The sequence below is a fragment of the Pelmatolapia mariae genome, linkage group LG16_19 (genome assembly GCF_036321145.2).
Source record: "Pelmatolapia mariae isolate MD_Pm_ZW linkage group LG16_19, Pm_UMD_F_2, whole genome shotgun sequence".
NCBI lineage: Eukaryota > Metazoa > Chordata > Actinopteri > Cichliformes > Cichlidae > Pelmatolapia > Pelmatolapia mariae.
In genome coordinates this window covers 59,104,707-59,129,320 of record NC_086241.1, presented here as the reverse complement: position 1 = coordinate 59,129,320, position 24,614 = coordinate 59,104,707, and the positions used below count along the sequence as shown (strand labels likewise).

At 39.8% G+C, this 24,614-nt stretch overlaps 2 protein-coding genes across 2 annotated transcripts; one reads left to right on the top strand and one right to left on the bottom strand.

Moving 5' to 3' along the window:
- Window positions 1–821: 821 nt before the first annotated feature.
- Window positions 822–12,804, top strand: hltf (helicase-like transcription factor). Its single transcript, XM_063497445.1, has 25 exons — window positions 822–930; window positions 1,230–1,432; window positions 1,563–1,729; window positions 2,118–2,260; window positions 2,355–2,440; window positions 2,649–2,720; window positions 2,930–3,121; window positions 3,224–3,298; window positions 3,392–3,452; window positions 3,524–3,578; window positions 4,616–4,683; window positions 4,789–4,836; window positions 5,257–5,367; window positions 5,487–5,578; window positions 5,689–5,832; window positions 6,000–6,132; window positions 6,668–6,803; window positions 7,411–7,590; window positions 7,771–7,886; window positions 8,173–8,357; window positions 8,474–8,596; window positions 9,360–9,472; window positions 10,511–10,691; window positions 11,602–11,682; window positions 11,836–12,804. The coding sequence occupies exons 2-25, from the start codon at window positions 1,232–1,234 to the stop codon at window positions 11,977–11,979; spliced, it is 2,907 nt and encodes a 968-aa protein (XP_063353515.1). The 5' UTR covers window positions 822–930; window positions 1,230–1,231; the 3' UTR covers window positions 11,980–12,804.
- Window positions 12,802–23,251, bottom strand: LOC134644410 (glycogenin-1-like). Its single transcript, XM_063497447.1, has 7 exons — window positions 23,110–23,251; window positions 20,203–20,338; window positions 19,945–20,119; window positions 19,625–19,787; window positions 18,193–18,319; window positions 16,355–16,589; window positions 12,802–15,050 (listed from the first exon to the last, which is right to left on the bottom strand). Exons 1-7 carry the CDS (start codon window positions 23,249–23,251, stop codon window positions 14,880–14,882), a joined length of 1,149 nt encoding a protein of 382 aa, XP_063353517.1. The 3' UTR covers window positions 12,802–14,879.
- Window positions 23,252–24,614: the final 1,363 nt, after the last annotated feature.

Genomic DNA, 24,614 nt, shown 5'->3' with positions numbered 1-24,614 from the left:
AGCTGTCACATTAACAGTAAACAGATGTGTAAAGTAAAGTACTGTCTAGATCAAAGATTCAGGTTTTGATCCATCCCCCATTTCTTCATATTGCAAGAAAAAGGTGAAATGAGTGCAGATATATATTGAAACATGTGGAAACATATATGGAAATACAGAGTTTGCACAGTTCTATTGAGCTTGACCACCTTCATTCTTCAACACAGGCGGAATTCTCTTTGGCAGTGTTCTTTTAATTTCTTTAAAAATGCCATCAGGAATCGTTCTCTGTGTTTCTTGAAGGACATTCAGGGCTCCTCTTTGGATAGTGGTAGATGATCCCACACTTCTTCAATAATGTTCTGGTCCAGGCTCTGGGGAGGCCAGCCCATGCTTTCTAGATAGTATTATTTGGTAGCTCAAAATCTGATTGCACTTTTTTGTGTATCATAATTCTATCAATTTTGACAACATCACCAGTACCACTGGGGACCAACACACAGATCCTCCACTGTATTTTGCTGGTTTCGTTTCTGATTTCCTCTGTAGAAGTAGAGGGAAAAGAAAATATGTAGGCCCTAAAGCATGGTGCAACCTGTCAAGTGAGGTGTATTATTTGGGTGTATGGTTTTGGTGGTGGTAAAGCAGGATGCTGATACAGGATGAGAGGTGTCTTGAATAAGGTTATCGCTGTCTAATCGCTGTCTAATCTTTTTTTATTTTACAACTCATTTGATTACTAAACGTGAACGCTCTCATATATAAATGTCTATTTACTGGGCGATCTTTTTAAACGAAATAATAATTTATTTTGAAACGTAGTACCGGAAGTTATAAAGCAACTAAAGCCGTTTTTACTTTTTGAATAAGCAGCAGATGAAAGTAGCTCAAACGTCAACAAAATACGTCAAAAACAACAAACTACAGTCTTCACCGAGAGGAAGTTAAACAGTATGAACGATTTGTTTCATGTCGACACTCTGTAACAGTCTTTTATTTGTATGGACACACTACACATGCTAACTCTTAATAGCTTATAAGTCTGTATGTAGGTATAGGTTGAGAAGCTAACTTTATTATATTGTTATTTATATTATAGTTTAATTCCACTGTTTAAGTGCTATTTCTGCATCTGCGTGTCCTCGAAGTTAGAATGCGTATTTTCTGTCGTTACAGTCTGCAGCTTATCTTATCACATCAGTTCAGGGTACTCTGTTATCTAAACTCATGTTCTTTCATCTCTGCTGCAGTCATGCAGTTCAACCGCAGGTGGAAGTTTGGTTGGGGCAGGTTCAGTGAGGTGGACCTCTTCACAGATCGCCATGAATCCAATGCAGAGACTCTCTCACAGGCCATCAGAGCTGCAGCGTCTGAGGAGCCCGATGCAGACGGCAGCGTCCTGTTTGGTCAGCTCAAGGGAACCGTGGTCGGCCTCAGATATTACTCAGGGGTGGTGAGGATCAGTCAGGGTCACTTTTATTCCTCTAGTGGACAGATGAGACAACACAGATCAGAGCTACCACAAAGGTCAGAAACATGTTCAGAAACCTGAAAAGCAAAAGGTATTTTTACTCTCTGGACAGGTGAACCAAGGGGAGATGGTCGGTTTAGTGCGGCAGCCTCAGAATCCATATGACCGCAACGCAGTGATGGTTGCCAACATTTATGGAAATCAAGTCGGACACATCAAGAAGGAGCTGGCAGCAGCAATGGCTTACATCATGGACAACAACTTAGCTAAAGTAGAAGGGTGAGCTGCTATATGCCTGAAACTATTGTCCCTTTCAGAAAATAGGACTATCATTACTTGAACCCCTAAACAAAAGCACTCGGGTGTTGCTGACCACTAAAATCACATTATTTAATCAAACTATTTACTCCTTTTTTGTACATATATTCCTTATAGTACTGTACTGTTTTGGATAACAAATGTAGGATCCCTGGTTTGCTTCCAAGAGAAGAGACAAATCCCTTTGGGGTTGTGCAGGAAAGGCATCTTCTTGCAAAAATCTCCAAAACCAGACATGTGACATTGTCAAAGTGACATTGAGCTGAGGCGCATGTTCATTATTAGAGGATTAATGTTGGCAAATTGTAATTTCCTACGTGTACTAATACACTTCTCATTACTTTTTCAGGGTGGTGTACTCGGGGACGAAAAACACCTACACCATGCCGGTGATGCTGTCCTTCTGGGGGAAAGAAGAGAGTAAAAATTCTGTACTGGAACATATGTCACGCCGAGGATATAAGCTGAACACAGAGGGAGGCAAACTGAAAGGTACGCCCTGCACAATTGCTGGACTTAATTTACTCAATTTTAATGTGTGTGTATGCTCGTGGTTCTTCATTTACCTGCATGCGTTGGATTTCAGGCGACAATCAACAATGGTATAGTAGTCAAGATGCTCGTGCATTTTCATCAAAAAAAGGTGTGACCACTGCACTGACTGCTGACGAGGTAAATAAATTACATTAAATGTTTTAGTAGTACTCTGTAAGGCTTTATAGCTTTTAATAAAATAATAATAATAATTATACATTTTATTTATAGGCCCGAAAACACTCAAGGACACCTTACAAGCAAATAAATAACAAACTCATGGGATGGACCAACATGTATCTGTGTTGAAAACAATGTTTTTTTACTTATATTTTTTTCCTTTCAGCTAAAAAATGCATTTGATAACCTTTTCGAAGGGTTGATGGAGAGTAAGGATGGAGAGAAAGAAGCTGCTGTGGTAGGTATTATTACCTGCTTTTGTCTGCAATATGTTTGTTTTTAAACTTCATAAACAACAGTTAAATGTAATGATTGAGATCATTTTATTTTTTATACTGGAGTTAAGGAAAGAGTTTTGTATATCTCTCCAAGCAGTCACTACATTTTGCTTTTCTTTACATCGGAGTGCAGCTTTAGTGTTTAACATACAACCGTCTCTCTTTCCAGTCTGTGGCTACTCCCCTCCTGCTCCATCAGAAGCAGGCACTGTCCTGGATGTGCGCTCGGGAAAACAAAGCTGCCCTGCCGCCGTTCTGGGAGAAGAGAGGCGAGCTATACTACAACACCCTCACGTGTTTCTCTGCCAAAGAGCTACCAGAGAGGGTTCGTGGAGGCATACTGGCAGATGACATGGGGCTGGTAGGTGACACACAGATAGACATATCAAACTACACATATCACATGATCATATTCTAACAGCATCCACAGTCAGCGTATATTGCACTGTTTCCTTTCTTTTAGGGGAAAACTCTGACTGTAATTGCGCTGATTCTCACCAATTTTCACAAAGGAAAGCCGCTGCCTGTGGAGAAATGTGTAAGTAGGAGTGTGTTGCAGTCTTTTCAGGCAATATGCTTCATGAGTAACTTGTTTTCACCGATTACAAAATGTGTGTTTATATGTGTGCAGGTTGAGAAGGTTTCGCCCATTAAATCGAAAACGACATCACAAATGGCCCTGACACTGGAAGGTACTGAAAACTTTTAACACAGTTTATGATTTTGTCGAAATTAAATAAAAGATGTGGTGTGTTTGCTTCAGGAAGCAGCAGTGCGGGTAGAGCTGGAGTGAGTGGCACATCAAGTTGTTCTAACCTGTGAGTGTATTATTGATGTACATTTCACTCAAATTATACAACCTCAATTCCAAAAAAGTTGGGACTCAGCGTAAAATACATGTCTCAAAAATAAACTGGGACAGTGGGACAGGCCATGTTTACCACTGTGGAGCATCCCCTCTTCTTTTAACAAAACTGTAAACATTCATATACCTTTCAACATTAATGATGCCTTTCCCAATGTGCACGCTGCCAGTTCCACAGGCACTAAATCTTCCCTATACCAGCAAATGCAGGATTTTGTGCTGAATGTTGATAAGAAGCCAGATGGTCCCTTTCCTCTTTAGTCTTGAGGATGCATCTATGAAATTTTCCAAAAAGAATTTGAAATTTAAATTTGTCTGACCACAGAAGAGTATTCCACTTTCCCTCAGTCCAGTTTAATGAGCTTTGACCCAGAGACGACTGCAGTGTTTCCAGATCGTGTTCATATTTAGCGTGACAGAGCTTTTGTGGATAGAAAATGTTGATGACAGAGAACTGTGTTCACAGTGATTTCTGAACTTGTTCCCAAGTCCATGCAGGGATTTTAGTGGCAAAGTAATGCCTGTTTTAATGCATTGCTAGCTGAGGACCCAAAGATCACAGACTTCAATAACGATTTTTAGCCTGTGCACAGAGATTTCTCCAGATTCTCTGAATTTTTTGATGATATTATGTACTGCAGGTAATGAGGTATTTAAAGTCTTCACAATTTTGCATTGAGGAACACTATTTTGAAGTTGTTCCACAATTTGTAGACAGTTTTTGCATATTGGTGACCCTCTGCCTCCCTAAGATGCTCTTTTTATGCCCTGTCATGTTACTGATGTTTTGCTAATTAACATAATTAGCTGCTAAATATTCCCCCAGCTTTCTTTTTAGTACCACTTGCTTTTCCAGAGATTTGCAAGTCATTGCATTCTGTTTTTATATACATTTTACACAGTCTCACAACTTTTTTGGAATTGGGAATCTATTTTCTGCACTATTATATTCTGTGTTAGCTCATGACCCAATTCCCCTGTGTGAATCAGTACCCAGGAGGAGGTGATCTGTGTTGATGAACCACATGCAGTGAAGTCAGCAGATAAGTCAGAGAAAAGTAAGAATTGTCATCTCCACATGTTTATTTTAAAACTTTTGTTTGTGCATTTGTGACTTACTTGCATTTTTAACCTGACTTAATCTTAACCTGACCACTTAACAGGTAAGAGCAAAGAGAAGATGAAAGCAACCAAGAGAAAACCAAGCAAAGGTATAACTGTAACCTGTAGAACTGTGTACTTGTGATGTGGCTCAGGAGGTATAGAACATCATCTGCTAATTGGAAAGTTGGTGGTTCGATCTATGGCTGCTCCAGTCTGCATGCCAAATTATCCTTGGGGTAGATACTGAACTCCAAGATGCACAGATTTACAGACAGTGTATGTGAATCTGTGCAATGAGTGTGAATGTACGATAGAAAGAACTTGGGTAGAATGAATGGATGAATAAGGCATGTTGTATAACTGTGAGTGCTCAGATAGAGTAGAAAATTGCTTTAAAAGAACCAGTCCATTTACTGATGAGAAAGTAGATGCATGATTGCACTGAACTCATTCTTGTTTTGCTTCTAAACACTCTTAATAATCATTTCCTGTGAGTAAAGTTATTGACTTGTATGCTCTCGGTGCAGAGGGATCGGTGTTGTTCGAGGATCTGGACTTTGCTGCAGCTCTGAGTGGCTCAACATCTGACACAAGCTCAAAGAAGAAGAAAACAGACAAGAAGTCCAGTCTCACTCAGAGTGAGTTCCAACAGTGCATGTTTATTGAGTGTTTTATGTTTATATTTCTGTTTAAAGAAAGAGAACTTGGACAGTCATTTAATATTTGATTTGGGCTTCTTTTTTTTTTAAACGTGCAGGTGCTGAATCCTCCATCGCTGAAAGCACAGATGACTTAAAAGCAAGAACAACTCTCATCATCTGCCCCCTCTCTGTGCTCAGTAACTGGCTGGTAAGAAGGCACACTTTGAAAGAACTGTATTTTTGCATGCCATAACAATTGGCTACAATTAAAGTTAAGCAATAGTTTTTTTCATCATTTTCCTCTCTTCTTGCATGCAGGACCAGTTCGAGCAGCATGTGGACCCTAATGTGAAGCTGAATGTGTATTTGTATTACGGTCCAGAGAGAAACAGGAGTAAAAAGTTTCTGTCCTCTCAGGATGTGGTGATCACCACGTACAATGTCCTCTCTTCTGATTTTGGGGTGAGTGTATATACACAAATGTGTTGCAGTGTGGACTGAAATATTCACACAAATTAAAACTGAAGATAATCCAGCATTGGTTAAAATTTTTTAAAATAATTCATAAGTAACTGGACTGGACGCTTCTCTTAGGAGATCCCTAATGTACTATAATGATTTCCTTTCAGAATAAGAGTCCCCTCCATGGGATCAGCTGGCTGAGGGTTGTGCTAGATGAGGGGCACATCATAAGAAACCCAAATGCACAGATGAGTAAAGCTGTACTTGACCTGAAAGCTCAGAGACGCTGGATTCTTTCAGGTATCCCATGTCTACATACACACACACAGATTTCAATAGATGACAGTGATGGTATGGCACGGTTTCTACTGGTCATTTAAAAGAATGAAATGAAACTCAAGGAGATACAAGTTTTAAAATATTTAATATTTTCTGTAAATTTGTTATAGGTATAACATTTGAAGATGAACTGTTTCAGACTCATAAAAAATATAAACTTTGTTAAACCAGTTTTTAAAGTGTCTACTTGCATTTATTTGCGATGCATTTATTTTAATGTGTATTTATGTAGACTGGCACAGTAGACAGCTCTAAACTAATACCATAATTGTGACCATTCTGTGCTGTGTCATTAGCATCTTCATCTACAGAATGAAAATAACAGAAATTATGGCAGTTTCTGTTCCATCACAGAATGATATTGGTTTGATCGATCTTAATACCACAACTGTAAATACCTAAATAAACAAATCCTCGACAACATCATGGTACGCCATTATGTTTTTTGAATATGTAGTAAACAGGCACACTCATTCCTCTTCCTCCTTCTCTTCAGGTACTCCCATCCAGAACAGTGTGAGGGATCTGTGGATGCTGGTGGCCTTCCTGGGTCTGAAGCCCTTTGATACGAGAGAATGGTGGAACAGAGTGATCCAGAGACCCGTTACGCAAGGAGACAGGGCCGGCCTGCAGTGAGTGCTCAGAGATCCTTTAACTTCTAGACTGCAGCACCGCATCAATCCTCCAGAGGGTGCCATTCACTTAAGAGTAGCAGTAATCTTTCTGTTTAAAGCCTATTTGCCTTACTTTAATTTTAATATTGTTTCTGTTCCCTACTCCTTACTCATTGTTGCATTTCTTGACTTTTAAAGTTTTTCTTTGTCCAAAACAAAAGCTTAAAGCTCCAGGGTCTAATCTCTTGTACAGAGAGCCTCTTATTCAAGTTTTTAATCAGAATCACTTTGCCAGAATCACTTTCACGTTACTGTGAAAGATCCACGACAGACCTGACCACTCGTTCATGCTTTTCAGCATACTTTTACTATAGCTCTGCAGCTCACTGCTGGATGTATACCAACAACAGTCAGTCAGCACAGACTTTCAGCCGGCTAGGCGTGATTGCGGTTGCCATGCAGGTGCGTCCGCCTCCCCTGCAGTGGAACCGCAGATCATGCCCCGCATTTTGTGTGAGGGTATGATAAAGGGTTTTTTTTTTTTTTTTTAAGAATTTGTTATAAAGTACTATTAATAATCAGACACCTTACAGTATTAGTCTGTGATACTCGTTACTGTGTGCAGACACCTTCAGACACTAGTGAAGTGCATCACCCTGAGACGGACCAAGAACAGTGAGGTGAACGGGCGGCCTCTGGTGTCACTGCCTGAGAAGAAAGTCTACGTGGAGCAGGTAGAGCTCAGCCAACCAGAGAGGGAGGAGTACGAGCTGGCACGCACTGAAGGAAAAAACACCATTGGCAGGTACATGCGGAGCGTGTCAAGGTACTTGTACAAGCATGCTTGAGAGTGACGAGTGTTTTTGCTGAGACAGAAAGTACCTGTGTGAGATTATTTGACGGGACATGTGACTGTTGATTCATCCATTCATGTCAAATGTTATAATAAAAACTGTTTTATACGATTTTGTGTGCATTTTTGCAGATATGTAGCTGAAGGTACAGTCTTGAGGAATTATGCTGATGTGCTTGCCATTCTCATGAGGCTCCGACAGCACTGCTGCCACCCTGACCTGCTGGCAAAGATTTCCTCAGATTTAGGTAAAATCTGAGATTTGTGGATTATTTTGTTGTTTTTTGCTTGATAATTAGGATATTTTTACTTTGCATTGCTGCTATCTTGAGCTCTAACGTGTTGAGTTAAAATACAAAGACACTTTAGGCAAACAGTTGACTTTGCTGGTAAAACCTTTTTCTTAACACTACCTGTTCTGAGATAATCAGTCAAACAAATACTTGTATTAATACAAACATTAGAAATGTTTCTCCTTTTTCCAATTACTTCGTTTGATTATTTCTTTCCCTCCTCATCACTTTCTGGCTTTAGGTGCTGCAGCAACACCGGCAGAGCTGCGGGAGCGTCTCATAGAAAAGCTGCGCTTGGTGCTGGCCAGCGGCTCTGATGAGGAGTGCTCCGTGTGTCTGGACTCGGTCCGTCTGCCTGTCATTACACACTGCGCCCACGTATACTGCCGGCCTTGCATCGCACAGGTCATCAGCACTTCAGGACAGGTATATGTGCATCAGGCATTTGTAAATTAGCTGTCATTCTACATAAAACAAATACATATTCAGTTTAATTTAAATTTATATTTCTCTCTTTGCTGATGCTCCATATGTTGGCACAGGAGGTGGCGCACTGTCCTCTCTGTCGAGGTGAAATCAAGACCAGTGAACTGGTGGAGTTTCCACAAGAAGAAATGGAAGAAGAGAATATTACAAAGCCTGAGAGGTGGAGGACAAGCTCAAAGGTACTCACGTCACTCAAATTAAGTAGGAGAAAATAACAAATGCACTCAGTAGACCCTAAAACAGGAGCCATCCCTTAACCTGCTAAGACCCGAACTCTTCCACAGCATGCATTTTTAATTTCTCTTTGATATTTGGTCACATTAGGGCCCGATCAATGTAAAAACAAAGAATTACCAGATTTTTTTTTTTACCTTATTTTTGTTTTTAAGAAAAATCAGAGCCACATATGAGGATATTCGTTTAAAATTTTGATTGAACAGCAGCAGTATAATGTCCTCGTGAATGGATATCAGGCCCATGTAGAGCAAAATTCAGTATTTTGGTCTAAATAACCCAAAATGTGATGTCCGCATATGTGGACGCCAGGTCCTAGGAGTTTAAGCTTAATTTTCAACACATGGTAAAGCTTCAGCTAGTCTTTGCTTGCTTTTCGTCCTGGGTACTTTTATATCAAACAGAACATGACCACAAACACTGGAATATAACCAAGGTTAAGGTTTTTCTGATTCTCAGCATGTGGCTGTTCATCACACCTTGTGTCATTAAGCCCGTGGTGCACACATGGAGACTCCAGTGACTGCTAATCTCTAAGCAATCAGTGGTCTGATATTTTGTATATAATAGAGCAGATTAGTTCTCTTTCACAACTTTAGCTGAGGTGGTGCCAAAAACTTAAAGCAAGCAGGTAGCTCCACGGTTTTGATTTGGCAGGGTTGGAAAATGGGTTTGTACTGTGCCGTGTAAAAATCTGTGTCTTTGCAGGTGCAAGCACTCATGGGAAACCTGCTCAGGTTGCGATCTAAAGACAGCAGCATAAAGTGTTTGGTCGTCTCTCAGTTTACACGCTTCCTCACCATCCTGGAGACTCCACTCAGGTAATACACACTAAGATCATAGATTCAGGATTTGCAGTGATTGCTGTGGCTTTGATGGAGGACGGCAAGACAGTGGTGACGTATGCAGTATGAGTGACAGATGGGATTAAGTTGGAGAGGGGATGAGAAGGTTGACAGATGAGATCAGGCGGGAGTATCCATGGACTATGACGTTTGGACATTGTGATCTTAAGTGAGAGCAGGTAGCTGGTGGATTGAAAGTCAGTGGAAGCAAGACAGAATGTATGTTCGTATTCTCGTATGAGAGGGAGGCTGGAGGAATGGTGAAGATGCAAGGAGCAGAGGTAGAAAAGATGGATGAGTTTAAATACCTGGGATCAACCCTCCACATCAACGCACTGCACTTAAGAGAGTGTAAGAGTGAAAACAGTAGTGAGACATGTTTTAATGTATGGTTTGGAGACATTGGTATTAACAAAAAGCAGTAGGCTGAGCTAAAAATGCCAAGATTTTCATTGGCAGTGACCATAATGAACAAGAAATGGTTATATGAGAGCAGTTTGGAGACAAAGTTAGAGAAGTACAGTTCAGATACTTTGGACATGTAGCTTAGTGGAGGGTTGGTGGATATATTTCTTCCTGCTTCCTGGAAGCAGGAAGAAAAAAGGAAGACCTGCAGAGGACATACAGAGAGTTGGTGTGACAGAAGAGGATGCTGGGGTAGGATGAAAATGAGGCGGATGATCTGCTGTGGCGACCCCTAAAGGGAGCAGCCAAAACAAAAAGAAGCAGGAGCAGCTGTGGCTTTGATGACCAGGGAAAAAATACAGTGCAATAAACAAAATTTATGAAGGAAGCTCTAAATGTGTCTTCTATTTCAGTAAAATTCAGCTAATCATTTCAGTCATCATTTTTATTTACTTTTACTATTATTAATGATTGCTTTAAAGCCTATTGATTTATCTGCTACAAGACAGAAACTAGCACTGAAAACATACAGACTGTGGCGTAAATGTAATTGATTGTATTAAATATTTTATTTGATTGGTCATCATGGAAGTGTTTCCTCCTCACCAGAGAGCATGGCTTCCGTTTTGTGCGTTTGGACGGCACCATGACCCAGAAGAAAAGGACTCAAGTCATCCAGGAGTTTCAGAGCTCAGCGGCCGACAGCCCTACCATCATGCTCCTGTCACTCAAAGCCGGAGGAGTGGGGCTTAACTTGACCGCTGCCTCTCATGTTTTTCTCATGGACCCCGTAAGTACAAAGCCTGGTGAAAGCAGACATTCAACCACATGATAGATGGGTATATGCATGAGACAGCATACTTAGGTTGGTGGCCAAAGACTAAGTTATGTAACAAATTGACAACATCTAGGAATCATGTTATCAAAGATTGAGATTTTCTTTGGTGCATGTAGTGGAGGTAGACTGACTGGAATAGGCGAGGAACAGCTCTCTGAACATTAATTAAAGTTTGTTAATCTTTTTTTAATCATTAAAAAAAATAGAAAGAACAAAAGAAAACAACACAAATGCCATACATGGCTGTGTGACTAGGTCAGGACTTGGGCTCTTATCTCATAACTAAACTGATAGAACTGGTATGCATCAGGATCTGGCTTGCTTTACCACCTAAGGATAATGTTGAGGTAATGCTCACTGGTCATTGCTTGTGCAGATGCCAACACTGTGCCACAATCATCTATATTCACACCGGATGGATGCTTGACTCACTGCAGTTTATTAATGATTAGTGCTGTTGCTTAAAAAAATCATTAGTTAACTGAAACAAAGTGATGGTAGATTTTCTGCAGAACATCTGATCTTTTTCAGCTGTTGCAGCGGGGAATCCCTGTGACTGCATTGATGTTTCACAGACTGACCCACTTGCACATTTGTGCCTCCAGCCTAGCCCAGGAAGCTGCATTGGTTGCACCGATGTAGCTAGCAATGTCATGGGGGTTGCATGACAAGTCAAAATGGCATCAGAGTGCACCACTACTCAGCATTCATTACATCCCGTTAGATGTTTGTGGACAAGGATGACAAAGAAGATCTCTAAGAATGAAATCTCTAAATCTATCTTGTCATAGAAGGTTTTCAGGAATAAATATTGCATATTTTCAGTTGCCGTGAACTCTCTCTCTCTGTGTTTGTGTCTTAGGCATGGAACCCAGCTACTGAAGAGCAGTGCATTGACCGCTGCCACCGTTTGGGCCAGAAGAGGAAAGTTGTAGTCACTAAGGTCAGTAATTTGGCTCTCACTATCTATAGTATTGGAAAGACATATTTTGCTTTTTTCTGATTAGGGATTTTTTTGTTTATTTTTAAATTTAAAAAAAGATGCTAGATTACTAGAGAACTAATCATGTGACCATGTTTGTGTTTTTTGCTGCAGTTCATTGTGAAGGATTCAGTGGAGGAGAATATGGTGAAGATCCAGAGGAAGAAACAGGACCTGATGGAGAAGGCATTCGGGTCCACAAACACTGAAAGGAAGACATCTCGCATCGATGACATCATAGCTCTGATGGAGCTGTAGACGTCTGGTACTGGACTTGAACTGAAGCGTTAACACGAGTTACAAACAACGATTTGCATTTGAACCGTAACCATCAGTTATTGTGTATTCGTTTGTCATGGTCAGGCAGTGTTTCTGTTGATGATAAATGTGCTCAACGGTTTTTAAGTCACCATTTTGGTACGAAGTTGCAGGATGTACCACTTGGCAAGCATTCATATTATTCAGCTGTGATGTTTAGCAACTGCTACTCTTGATTTACATGTTTTAACAAGCCAATACTGTGCTGATTACTGGAAGCGGCTGATAAAGAGATTAAGGTTAATAATTAAATGAGGTGAAGGTTGGACAAACCTAACTACCTTGTAACAGTTTTAACTTTTCAGTTTTCCCCATGCAAAACTGAACAGTTGTGAGAGTGTTTTGAGTTTTTTTATAACTCTAGAATTAAAGAAATGCACATGACTGATGTAGTACATCTGTATCTGCTATATATAACTGTAAATACAACAGCTTCCAGATGTTAAATGAAAACTTAAATGAAGAAAAAAGGATCTGTGACACATCTGTTGTCACACCACGTAAAGGAAAAGTAGAACAAATGATGGCAGCATGTTCAGTAAACGTCTGAACCATCTACCAACCTCTAAAATGGACCAGTTTCCAAAATAAAATGTAGCTTTAAATAGTTTCCAAATCTCTTAGCCAATATAAAACCAGACATTTTGGGCTGTTTACACTTGATTCTCCACAGCCTTGACGTTTGACAGAAATCAAATAGCACAATTGCAGCACTACATCCAACCACAAGTACAGTAAAAATTAAACAACACAAGAGGTGGATTAAAGGTGTTTTGTTTGTTTTATTTGAGCTTTCAGAGGGATGTACAGCTAACAGCTGGGAAACAGGACAGATGTGCACTAACTTACGTCACTACAATTGCAACCCAAAAAGCTACATATGGACTTCTCCCGTAACCTTGCCAGCTTGTTTTAGGAGTGTTTTACTTAACAGCTGTGGGTAACAGTTTTGAGGGGCACTCGGCAGGATTGAAGCAAAGAGGGTATTGGCAACAGCAAGGGACGGAGTCAACGTTCAATCCGTTGTGCCACTAGCAGCAGTTACAGTAAGTGAGGTTTTGTAAACAGTGAACCGCAATAAGGCAGCTGGTTACACTACAGAAAGGAAGTAAAGAAGTTAAACCCAGTTAATGGCACAGGCGCACTGATGCAAGTTTGACAGGGACATACATGCAGGAGACGGATGGACGGTAACAGATGTCTGAGGAGTGCGCTATGGTTCAATCCCACGAAAACACAAGACAAACCTGACTGTTAACAGAAGATGTGGGTGGAAGCACCTCATTACTGATCCATGTTTTAACTCTGTGCCATGCAAATACAACACAACACGTCTTGCCCTAAAACGATACCAGACAACACAAAGCTGAAGTCACAGGGAGCTGGTGAGTGTCAGAGGCATAGACAGGAATGCTCATCTGTGCACTCCAGTGAGGTGAACTGTCATGTAAAGCGGGATTTTAATAACTGTCTGCATAACTGCTTTAAAGTGGTTTAGACAGAGAGGTTTATTGCCGGTAGGATAGACGGAAAAATCCTGAAGCGACTGCATTTCTGCTGAGCTGCTCAGATTTTCCAAAGATCAGGAAGACTCAGAACTGTGAGTCCGTTTTCAACAGGTGCACTTAAAAGGAACAGACATTTTAGGAAGTAGCTACAGTTTTTTTCTTTCTTGTCAAGAGTTTGGTGAGAGGATTTGCTCCACACAGCTGGATAACCTCGCTTAGCATGAAGACTCGAGCTGGAGAAACAGCCAGAGCACAACTGACCAACCAGCACCTGGAGGTTCATCGATTACAGCTCATTTATTCATCATAAAATTCATCTAAAGAAAACAAATAATAAAAATCAGCATTTATGTATTTATGTGGCTCAAGGTGCTTGGCCAAGAAAATTGAAAATTGATACGTTACAGGTTATAAAACAGAACCGTTGTTTCTTTACACTTCTGCTTTTGTAGAGAGTTTCTAATCAATCGCTAGTCTTTGTTAACTTTGGACACAGACTAGCAGCTTCCACTCAATATTTGTGACCTCGATACATCACTTGGCGATTGGGTCACATAACCTTGGGCAGGTAAATAGGATGGAAAAGAAAGTTAAAATTTAATTATTATTTTTTTAATTTCAGTTGTAAAAAGCATCTCCAAAGATAGTTTATACAAATTAATACATGTTCAGTCTCTACCCAGACTTTTAAAATGTTTGCATGGGGTGAAGCTAAGGTCCACAACCTCTGTCTTCCATTGTAATGTAAGGGATCAGTGAAAATACTGGATTTAGCTTTGTTTTTTTCAACATAAAAAATACCCCATTATACTACTATACTGCAATACTCCAGATAGACAATACACATCTCTAGGATTCTTTAAAATATCTCTCTCTATATATTTTTTGTACCGTTAGCTATGCAACTAAATTACATCTCAGAATATACACAGCACTGAGGTGAGGGATAATAACGACTATTTGCAGTCTCTGTGCTAAGGGAGTTAGTTGGTCAGCTGCTTCTATAGCTTCACACTTACTATAAAAGCACGTGAATCTTCTCCCCTAACTCTCAGCAAGAAAGTAATTTATCCTAAAATGTCCAATTTTTCCTTTAAGAGGAAAAAAAGTGGAAGGTGGAGTGCATGGGAATTTTGTTTTTGTCACACTTAACCCTCTACACACTAACAGGATGCAGAGGTTGAGACTGAAATTTGCTTAGAAGCATTCATCCAGTCAGCTGCCAATCAAGCCCCTGTGATTCACTAAGTGGTGGTTTACACTCCCACCTTCCACCCCCACCCAACCTCACAGAGCTTCAACCAGTGTCCGTCACGCTCCCTTGGTTGCCCACTACTTTAGGAAAGAGTTAAGTTTTTCCTCGATGTTGGCAAACGAGTCGTCACCCATGTAGTCGATCTGGCCCGCTTCCCAACGCTGCTTCCGCTCCTCCGATGAAATCTTCTCAGGCACAGAAGGAGGAGAGGACACCGACTCCTCTCTTACATCCTCGTGAAGCTTACCCTGCATGACATGGAGAGAGAATGAATGAATCATTAAGTGAAACTAGAGCAATACTTTATAAGGACTGCTTTCCTCAAGCCCGGCCATGCTCCGCTGGAATTACCTCACAGAGGAATTTGCTCTTTTCTGGCCTTGAGACACGTTCGGTACGTGCAGGCATTTCTTAAGGACAGTAAAAATATAAACGAGACATTTTGCAGAAGTTAAGAGTAGTACTATTTTCTGAGATAACTTATCATAACACTATAAAAATAAAAAGTTCTAGATGCTGGATGTGCACTTAATAAACTGTATCAGGTGGAAGTCAATTAGATTTTATAACTTAAACAAATATTTTAATACCAGAAGTTGTTTCCTGATTCAGAACAGTCTCCAATCAGTTGGTATTCCCCCTAATTTTTTTATTTTATTTTATTTTATTTTATTTTTTACACATCCTAATCCTTTCAGACTATCATACTCATAGATATACAATTATGAATATGAAGAGAAAAATCTTCAAATATCAAACTGTAAACATGCATTCTAATCACTTTTTTAGTCAGATTTCTTGATACTGTTATTAATGCAGCCGGATCAAAAATTGTGTACAATTTCTACTCATCATTTAAAGTCTTCTATAAAAATGTAAATAAAACAGATCCGAGTCCAGATCTAAAGAACTACACCACTATAGTTTTAAAAAGTTAGTCATAGCAAATGGAAAATTCCCTTTCTCCTCCTGCTTGTCTGTATAAACATGTAAGTGTGACACAATATGGCACAGTTTCAGGCTGTTGGGCAAAGCCACAGGCTTTTGGCAGCGTTCCTTTGTGACAGAGCTATTTCACTACAGTGCTGTGACTTACAGACTGCACGACAACTTCCTGCTATTCTGTGTTAAACAGTTGCTGAAGGTCCCAGCACGGCTCACTGATGACAGTAAGCTATTCATGCAGTTGTGGCACTGCTGACAGGAATGACAAAGTCAGTAGCGACAGACATCGTCTGGTGCTGAGGAATGTGGAACCAATCAGCTCTTATTTACTATTACTATTATGACTAAACCTAGCATTTTAAATGCAGCTTTACAAGAAATTGAAACAATTTAAAGATTTGGTAATTGCTCAACATGATGGAATTTCACACCTGAAAGATATGTGCAATATAAAGAAGAGTTGCTATGCAATTAGAAGTTTCAAAACAGTCAGGAAATGCTGATTATGCAACATGCTACAACACCTAAAATCACATACATTCATAGTCATTAATGTTTCATCACATTCCCACCAGCCACACCCGAGACCCACAAACCGTTAACATACCTCATCGCTCTGCTCTATAAAGCCGCTGAGGAAGGGAGTGTCTCCGTAGGCCTTCTGCAGTAAAGGCAGCACAGATTTGGTGTACACCTGCCACCACATCAGCAGATAGTCAGGGTGCAGCACGCAGGGGTCAGGTGAGGACTGACCTTTGACCTCGCCGCTCTGAGCATCGTAGGAGTAGTTCCACGGTTTCACTTTGCCCAGGAAGTGCACCACCTTCGCACCTTGGCCGTACCTGTGCAAACAAACAGAAGACCGTGAGAGGGGAAAAGGAGAGTGAGAGAAACATGCAGTGAGAGGGCTCTAAACACTTCATCCATCCATCCATTCTCTTCCACTTATTCTTATCAGAGTCGTGGGGGGTGCTGGAGACTATCCCATTTGGGATGGAGGATTGTGAGAGATCAGTAGTCTAGCACAGAGAGACAGACAACCGTTGACACTCACATTCACACCTATGTCCAAATTAGAATGTTGCACCAAATTTGCAACACACAAACTACAGTTTACAGCATGAGATTATTTCCTGTCAGTTCTGGAAGTGACCAGAATGCACAAGATTACAGATGAGTACATCAGAGGAACAGCTCAAAATTAGAGGCATGTGCAGATGAGGGATAGTGGCTATACTGGACAAAGGATGATGGATATGGAGCTGCAATGCAGGAGGTAAAGAGGAAAATCTCAAAAGGGGTTAATGAATATAGTGAAGGAGAACATGCAGAGAATTGGTGTGGGAGAAGAGGATGCTAGGGATAAGATGTGGTGAACATAGAAACTGTGGCTTTGATGACAAAGAAGGAGGACAAGAAGAAGACGTTTATTTTGAGGGTCTGAATTAAAATTATCACTGTACTTTTGTCCAGAGCATTTGTGAACTCCAGTAGGATTTTTTTAAAAGTGGGAATGATCCAGTTTAGTCATACTGCAAACCAGTTTGAGTCAACCTCCATTTCTTTCTCTTTCTTACTTTCTAACTATTTGGACATGAACACAGCTTTGCTTCTGTGTATTGCTTCAACAGTGGTTTTGAAATGAAGCAATGAAGAAGTAACTTAAGGGTACTCTTAATTCAAGAGAAAAAAGTCCCTAATTATTTTCACAGGTTTAAAAGTCATTAAGTAACAGACTGACAGTTAGCTGTTCATGTAAACTCTCAACGGGGACCTAAAAAGTGAAAAAAAAAACTATTATTGTAATCAGACCTACTGATAGTGGAAAATCTATAAGAGGAGAAAAAAATTACTTGGATGAGAACAGGAGAAATATCAAGCAATGAGAGGGCTTACCCCAAGATTCAAACCAACATGATGGAGTTATGTCTTGTTAGGACATCTAGGGCTGCTAATAGAACTAGTTGTTCATTGATAATGTGACTGTTGATCAAAGAATGACCAATTGATTCTAAAGTGTGTATTTAAAAAGCTGCATGACACCCTTCCTGCAACAGTTTCTTGCCACATTCCTATAAAACTCTACTAAGCAGCAATTACATTTGTAAATCCAAAGATATGAATCATGACGACACACTACATCCACCGATCTCCTCCAAAAGGACACAAGCGGTTCCGATTTAAATGAAACAGCATATATAGCTGCTCTAGTTCCTCTTATTCGAGCCAGGTTTTGGTAAAACTTGCGATCTGTTTCAGTGGCTTCTTGTAATTTAACACCCACCCACTGACACACACACAAACACAGGACCTTTAAACTGACCTTGAGGAAGTTTTGTCACCTCAACCACACAATGAGTGCATTCAGCATTTCCTCGCATGTTCACATCTACTAATTTCTGTAGTTTCCAAAGAGAAACTGTGTGCATGTGCTCGCATACTAACTGTTTGAAAGCTGGTAGGTAGGAGTAGATGGCAATGCTGCTGAGGTTGTAGATAAAGGGGAGGTGTTTAGAAATATCTGCCGTCGCCCAGGTGTTAAAGTAACTGTTGAGAACTCCCTGATCCCCACCTGAAGACAAAGACAAGCAGACAAGCATTATCAAATACACTTCACGATATAACGGAGCACAATGAGAGGTAGCCAGTGATCAAAAATACACAATAGTCTTTAAATTAGTGATAGCAGACAAATGACTTGAAAAGAGCATTTGACGCTTTTAATTTAGTGTCTTTCTAATAAAGGATAAAGATGTTCTTCAGTTTCTGGCATTTTCACCTCATCCGACCGCTCTTCTCTCACTGCTGTAATCCACACACACACACACACACACACACACACACACACACACACACTATGGTAGATACAAGAATACCCACCACCACCATTGCATTCTGTACATTCCCACAGGCTGTGTCCTATCTGACATGTAAAAATAGAAGCTGAAAGGGTGTGCTGACAACGCTGTGGGAAGATACAATGAGTAACAACATATGGCAAAAACTTTTTTAGATTTCTATGATTTAGCTACTTACTCAGTCACAGAATCAATTCTGATCATAGAAGTAGCTTTGATCTTCCGTCCACTTGATTTGTTTTTGTTTTTAATTGATTTGGGAATTGCTTTGGTTGCTACCTTAGCTAAATCATTGATTTTGATATGGGACTTCCTGAAACGACATAGTAAAATAAAAGCTTCGAACTTAAACTATGCTGAAAACACTTATTCTGGTGCCATTTTCCATCATGTTCACGCGTACACTGTCCAAATATAACCAGGGCTTTTAAAAGAAAGCACAGTTTATTCAGATACTCAAACTTGTTTATTCAAAGAAACTCTCTGCAACGAGTCATTCTGTGGACAGATAAGTCTGAGTTCCTATAACTTTCGAGAGGTGAGAGTGTTTAGTGTTCACACTAAACACCACCAGCCATTCGCACAAAAGGCTGCCTACAAGGCCACTAAGGAGACATTTGGAAACCACTTTTTACTGAAAAATATAAATATTTTTTTCCATCATGGTGCCAGGAACAGTGATCTCAACCACATAAGTTGTTAACAGCTACTCGATATATTGCAGCAATAATTTATACAGATATTCATGATTTCCAGAGATTTGCTTCAGGAATGCCATTCGATGCCAATCCTTTTATCTTGATGAGCAAATAACTACAGCAATGAGGAAATAGCTCTCATCACCTTTACTGTTGTTATAATTTGCTGATTAGCAGGTTAAATAATGGAAATTGTAAACGTTTTATCTGCAGGTTAGCTGTTAGAGTTTAAGCACGATAAGACAAGAAGGACCACAGCTGGCCCTTACTTTTCACTGCAGACAATATTATGTTTGGATGTATTTACACAGATTCACTTGCCATCAAAGCTGCCATTTTCACCACAGAATGTGATGAGCTTCTCGTGGGTCTCATTGGATGGTCTGAAGACAAATACCCCAGAGTTGAAACAATCTGGCCAACCAGGATCTGGAGCGGCAGATAACTCCTCTCTCTCAAAGAGTTCATCTATGTTGGACAGCACCTGAGTGCATAAATATAGATGTATTAAGAATAATTTATGAAAACGGCAGAGGTTTAAGAAGGAAAAGCATTTTAGATGTCCGCTGTGTCTTTACATCGCTACAAAAAAAGAGCCAATGCTGTGTGGTTTTTGTGCTGTTAACAGATCTCTTTCTCACCAGTGTGTCAGCATCCATGAACACACACTTGCTGTACTGCGTGAGCGTCCAGCAGTGCAGTTTGGTGAACGTCACCCCCAGGTCCGGACGCTTCATCAAGGCCAGATGAGCTGAATCGCCTGAATCCATCACGTCCACCACATGCACCTCATCAAAAATGGAGCGCAGCACATCTCTATAAAGCAGACGGTATGATTTACATCAGCATGTATGTCACCTCTTATCCTCCGGTAATGGCTAAACAGCTGATGCTGTTACCTGCAAGGTTCTGCAACATGGGGCCCCACGAGAGCGACCAGCTTCCTGGTTGTGTTGTGGCTTCGTAACAACTGGCCGAGGACCATCGCTCCCTTTGCATAGCTGTCATTTGTGGCCAGTGTCACAAAGGCTTGATCTATTTGGGGAAACACACATTCACACACTGAGGCAGATGAATAACACGTCATAACATTACTGCTATAACTTCATGTGTCTTTCAGGCACAGGCTAAAAACCTTTATACATTCTGACAGCTTTAAATATGAATGCCTTAAATACCATCTTTCTGCAAAAAGACTAGAAAAAGTGCATTTTATTTTACACCTAAAGGTGCCAACAGCAGGTCCCACAGGTCTTTTCATTCAACTCTGTATTAAATTAAGTAAGAGGTGCATTATCATTGCAGACTGCATTTCATTTCGCTTTATTTTCTGTAGTTTCTTAAGATTCTGTTTTCTTTTCTAGTGAAGGCCTTAAAAAGCTGCCCTTTTCACCACAACATTTACATAAATGTATATAAAAAATATTACTGCTAATAGAAGCAGTATTACAAATTTTGATTAAAACCAACTAAACCCGTGGCCCCGCTTCCACTTTTCCTCTATAGCAGACATTAATTGAAGCCTCATGATCCCCTTCTGCAATTACGGTAATCTCCTGCATCAATACAATTAATTTTATCGAATTTTATTCATCCTAAAACCAGTTATGCAAAGGTCAGCGTATGATGAGTCCCCAGAGCATAAATTAGCAACCACAGGGGGCAAGCAATGTTGAGTGAAAGCAGGCCTGGAGCCAGCTGAGAGCATTTATCAAGTTGAACGTATGAGCTGTCGGGGGGCTTCTGGGAAACCTGACCCACGTGGCTGTGTTGTACAGTTGCTAAGATCTTATTCAAGGAATTCTAAGCGGACTGTTTCAGCGTACAAGAAAGGCTTCTCTCACCTACAGGGCAGTACAGGAAGCATGTGTTGCATTCTCACAGGGTTAAACGTGGCTACATGAAGCCTCATGACCTTTAGGTATGATGTGAAGAATGATGATTACCCAGTTCAAAATGTGAAGTCTGCTCAAAAGCCTCCTTTGTTTACGAAAATCACATTTGTCTTTATTTGATATAAACTAATCAGAAATGTTGCAAACAATGTGCAATGATTATATTATATGAAAACAAGTATGGCTTTCTTTTAAAGAACACGTGATCCCAAACCTTTGACTTGCAGTTGCTTGTTTCATGAGTAACCTGTACTGGAAGCAGACAATTGCTTACATATTTAACTATTAGTGTTACAGTGTTGTACACACACTATAATAGTAGTTATATAACTATGTTTTCCATATTCAATCGTTAGCCACATTAAGACTTTCACAGTAACACACAGAGAGACACTAAAGATGTTTTAGTGTACTGAGAGGAAGGGGGAGGAGACAACTTCAAGCCTACATACAGCAGCGCACGTCCACACTGAGAAACAAAGTGAAGTTAATTGAACAAAAACAGGAAGTTAACAATGTATTTCTAAAAGAAATAAAAGCACGCGTAAGACGCTGAGGGATAAAGTCTAGAGAAAATTGTTACCTGTTTGAGTAAAGGGGAGGGCGAGCCATAAAACAATCAAAAACAGACTGAAAAGGTTTACATGGCTTCTAAACAAGTATTACATTTTGCAACTGGTGCTGTGTACACTGATTTTCACTGAAAAAGAAAAAAATATATCTAAAAATGCAAAAAGCAGATTTGCAGATCAAAACTTGTTCAGTTTTCTGGCTACAGACTAATCACTTGATCAGTGCATGGATACAGCCTCATGCTTCTCTACAAGTACTTGTACAAACTTTTGGTGAAAAATAAAATACCAAAAACACTCACATTTGTGTACTGTAAATATGCCACCAGCTGGCTTTCAGTCTTAGTCCTAGGCTTATCCAACTCACTACAGTTTGTATGATGAAATCATGACTGTGGGTGAGGTAACACAGGGAATTCCCACATGCCCACCCTGTGAAATCCAGATGTACTTATCAGCTATGGGCATACTAATAAGAGTTAAACATCCATGTAAGACTAAAAATGTTAGCTGATAGAGAGAAACTAGTAATTGTATTTAAGGCTATATTTTGGTATAAGCACCTCACATCTGAGTATTCAATGTCCTTATATTTATGCTGTTCTTGTATATATAAAGTGGCATACGTTTGAAGACCGATTGTTTTAAAATTACTGTAAAATTACAGTAAAGCAACAATGAAAAAACTGCAGGTGTCTTTTCATGATGCATTTAGAAAAATTTTTAAGAATCTGTTTCATGCCTTACTGAGGCATATGTACAAATTTATGTGGCATTTGAATGAGTCAATAATTCAACAGTAAGCGCTTTGACTGTTATAACACGTGGTGACACAAGGTATACCTCCAGCTTTTCTAAACATTGTAGCAAGTGTCTGCATATTTTGTGATAGTTTCGTCTGCTTGAAGTTTTTTTTTTGATATGGACTAATGTTGCATGAAATAAAGGTGAATTTAAAAAAAAACAACGGTTCGTTAGATCCGTAGTTGTTGGTACGTTTGTACCTTTTTAATCGCTTAAAACTACTCCGATTTTGAAGCTTGTGACCGGATGTGCTGCTTTTCACCATCGCCAGCTTTACTTTGGTCCAAACCTCTGCAGAAACTCATCAAAGCAACTCTATGACTACACAACCATTTAAACCACTAAATCGCAACTTCTGTGCACCACATGAGTGTGGGAGCGGGTGCTGCAGCCGCTCTACAGCTCCAGAGTTTGACAAGTACGCGTTGGTATTTCGGAGGATGCATGCAGTTCGCGCAGCTCCGCTCCGGTCCGGTCCGGTGCGACCGGGTTCCGATGTCAGTGTAACGTCTGAGAGAGTCGGCCGGTCTCTTACCCGACATGGTGCGCTTAGGAGGGTCCACCCAAGGGTCAGGGGTCGTGATGGGGAAGACGAAGGGCTTGCACTGCGAAGGGCAGAAGCGCAGCAGCTGGGAGCAGTCCAACACAGGAATTAAGCCCCACATTTTCCGGGTCATGTGACCACTGACAGCTGACACGCCCCCCTACGTTTGTCTCTTTCTGTAAAACTTTATTTGTGATGGTCTTCATCACAGACAAAAGCCATCTTTTTACATTTTTTTAAATCAGTTAGGTAATTAAGGCTGGGTAAAAGCACAGCGCCGTTAGTATAATAATAGATTACAGATTAACAGATTAATAAAGATTGGATTAGTGTGTACTTAACTGTATTCTGTTGTTTAGGTCATTATAAAGGTCATATTTTATTTATTTATTGTAAAAAATAAAAAATGTATGAACTATTAATATAATAATAATTAAACGGTAATGCGTTATTAGCTAAAGTACGCATACAGCACGCTGATTTTTCCCGATGTTGAGTTACGTTTTTTATATGTTTAAAATAAAAATCCCTGAAATTAGAGAATTAATTTTAAAAAATCAAATTAAATGGGGCAAACTATATAAAGTTTACAGTCTGACATTGATATCCAAAGGTAAAAGTGTAAGTCCCAAACATCATAAGCTTTCCCATACGTCATCCTAAAGGAAAATTTAGCGTCCGTTGTCATGGAAACGATGTCGCTGCAGTCCTTCGGGTGATGTCCATGGAAGAGCATCACTTTCACTTTGACATAATGACACCATTATACTCCCCTGCTGAGGTTATAAATGGGAACTGGCTTTAGTCGAAGGGCAGAGTTATTTCTGCAGAAATTCTCAGAGACAAAACTTTTGTTGAAATCAGGAAGTAACAGGGTTTTTTTTTTTTGTTTGTTTGTTTTAGGTATTTTATTCTGCAGCCTAAAACGCAGATGACTGTGAATTTAAGCATGCATTAATTTTACGAATTTTGTGTGAAATTATGTATTTTGTGTGTTATAAGAGTATTCACCTATATATGCATTATAATATGCAATAAATATGCCATTACACATGTCTCTTGGTACTTTTAAATAAGTATATAAATATGTTCTCCACTTCAGTAATGCAGACAGACATTTGTTTTGCTGGAATTCTACCCTTGAGTATGACATGCTTAAGACTACACTCAAATGAGCAACATTTCATTACATTTCATACCTTAATAGAGTAACATTCATTAAGTTTATATATATATATACTCCAATGTTGTCCGGGCTAATCATGCCTGATTGAACAAATTGACTCCTAAGTACATTTTGGTGATAATAGTTTCCAACGCACAGCTTTTACAGGAAAGAATATCTGCAGTAATCTTACCTTTGCAGGAAAATGATCTGGTGATTTATATCATTCAAGGACACAGGTTAGTAACACAACCTAATTTAGGCTAAACTTTAATTTTCCTTACAGTTCTGACTACAATCCAGATTTAGTTCGAGGCCTAATAAGCCTCAG

What these genes read in the sequence shown, in the direction of transcription:
- LOC134644410 (XM_063497447.1), bottom strand. Translation starts at nt 23,251, where the DNA reads ATGACCCGGAAAATGTGGGGCTTAATTCCTGTGTTGGACTGCTCCCAG. An exon ending in TCCTAAGCGCACCATGTCGG is followed by an intron (nt 20,339 to 23,109) that starts GTAAGAGACCGG and finishes TTCCCCAAATAG; the next exon opens with ATCAAGCCTTTGTGACACTG. An exon ending in TCATGGATGCTGACACACTG is followed by an intron (nt 19,788 to 19,944) that starts GTGAGAAAGAGA and finishes TTATGCACTCAG; the next exon opens with GTGCTGTCCAACATAGATGA.
- hltf (XM_063497445.1), top strand. Translation starts at nt 1,232, where the DNA reads ATGCAGTTCAACCGCAGGTGGAAGTTTGGTTGGGGCAGGTTCAGTGAG. An exon ending in CTGCACTGACTGCTGACGAG is followed by an intron (nt 2,441 to 2,648) that starts GTAAATAAATTA and finishes TTTTCCTTTCAG; the next exon opens with CTAAAAAATGCATTTGATAA. An exon ending in CAAGAGAAAACCAAGCAAAG is followed by an intron (nt 4,837 to 5,256) that starts GTATAACTGTAA and finishes CTCTCGGTGCAG; the next exon opens with AGGGATCGGTGTTGTTCGAG.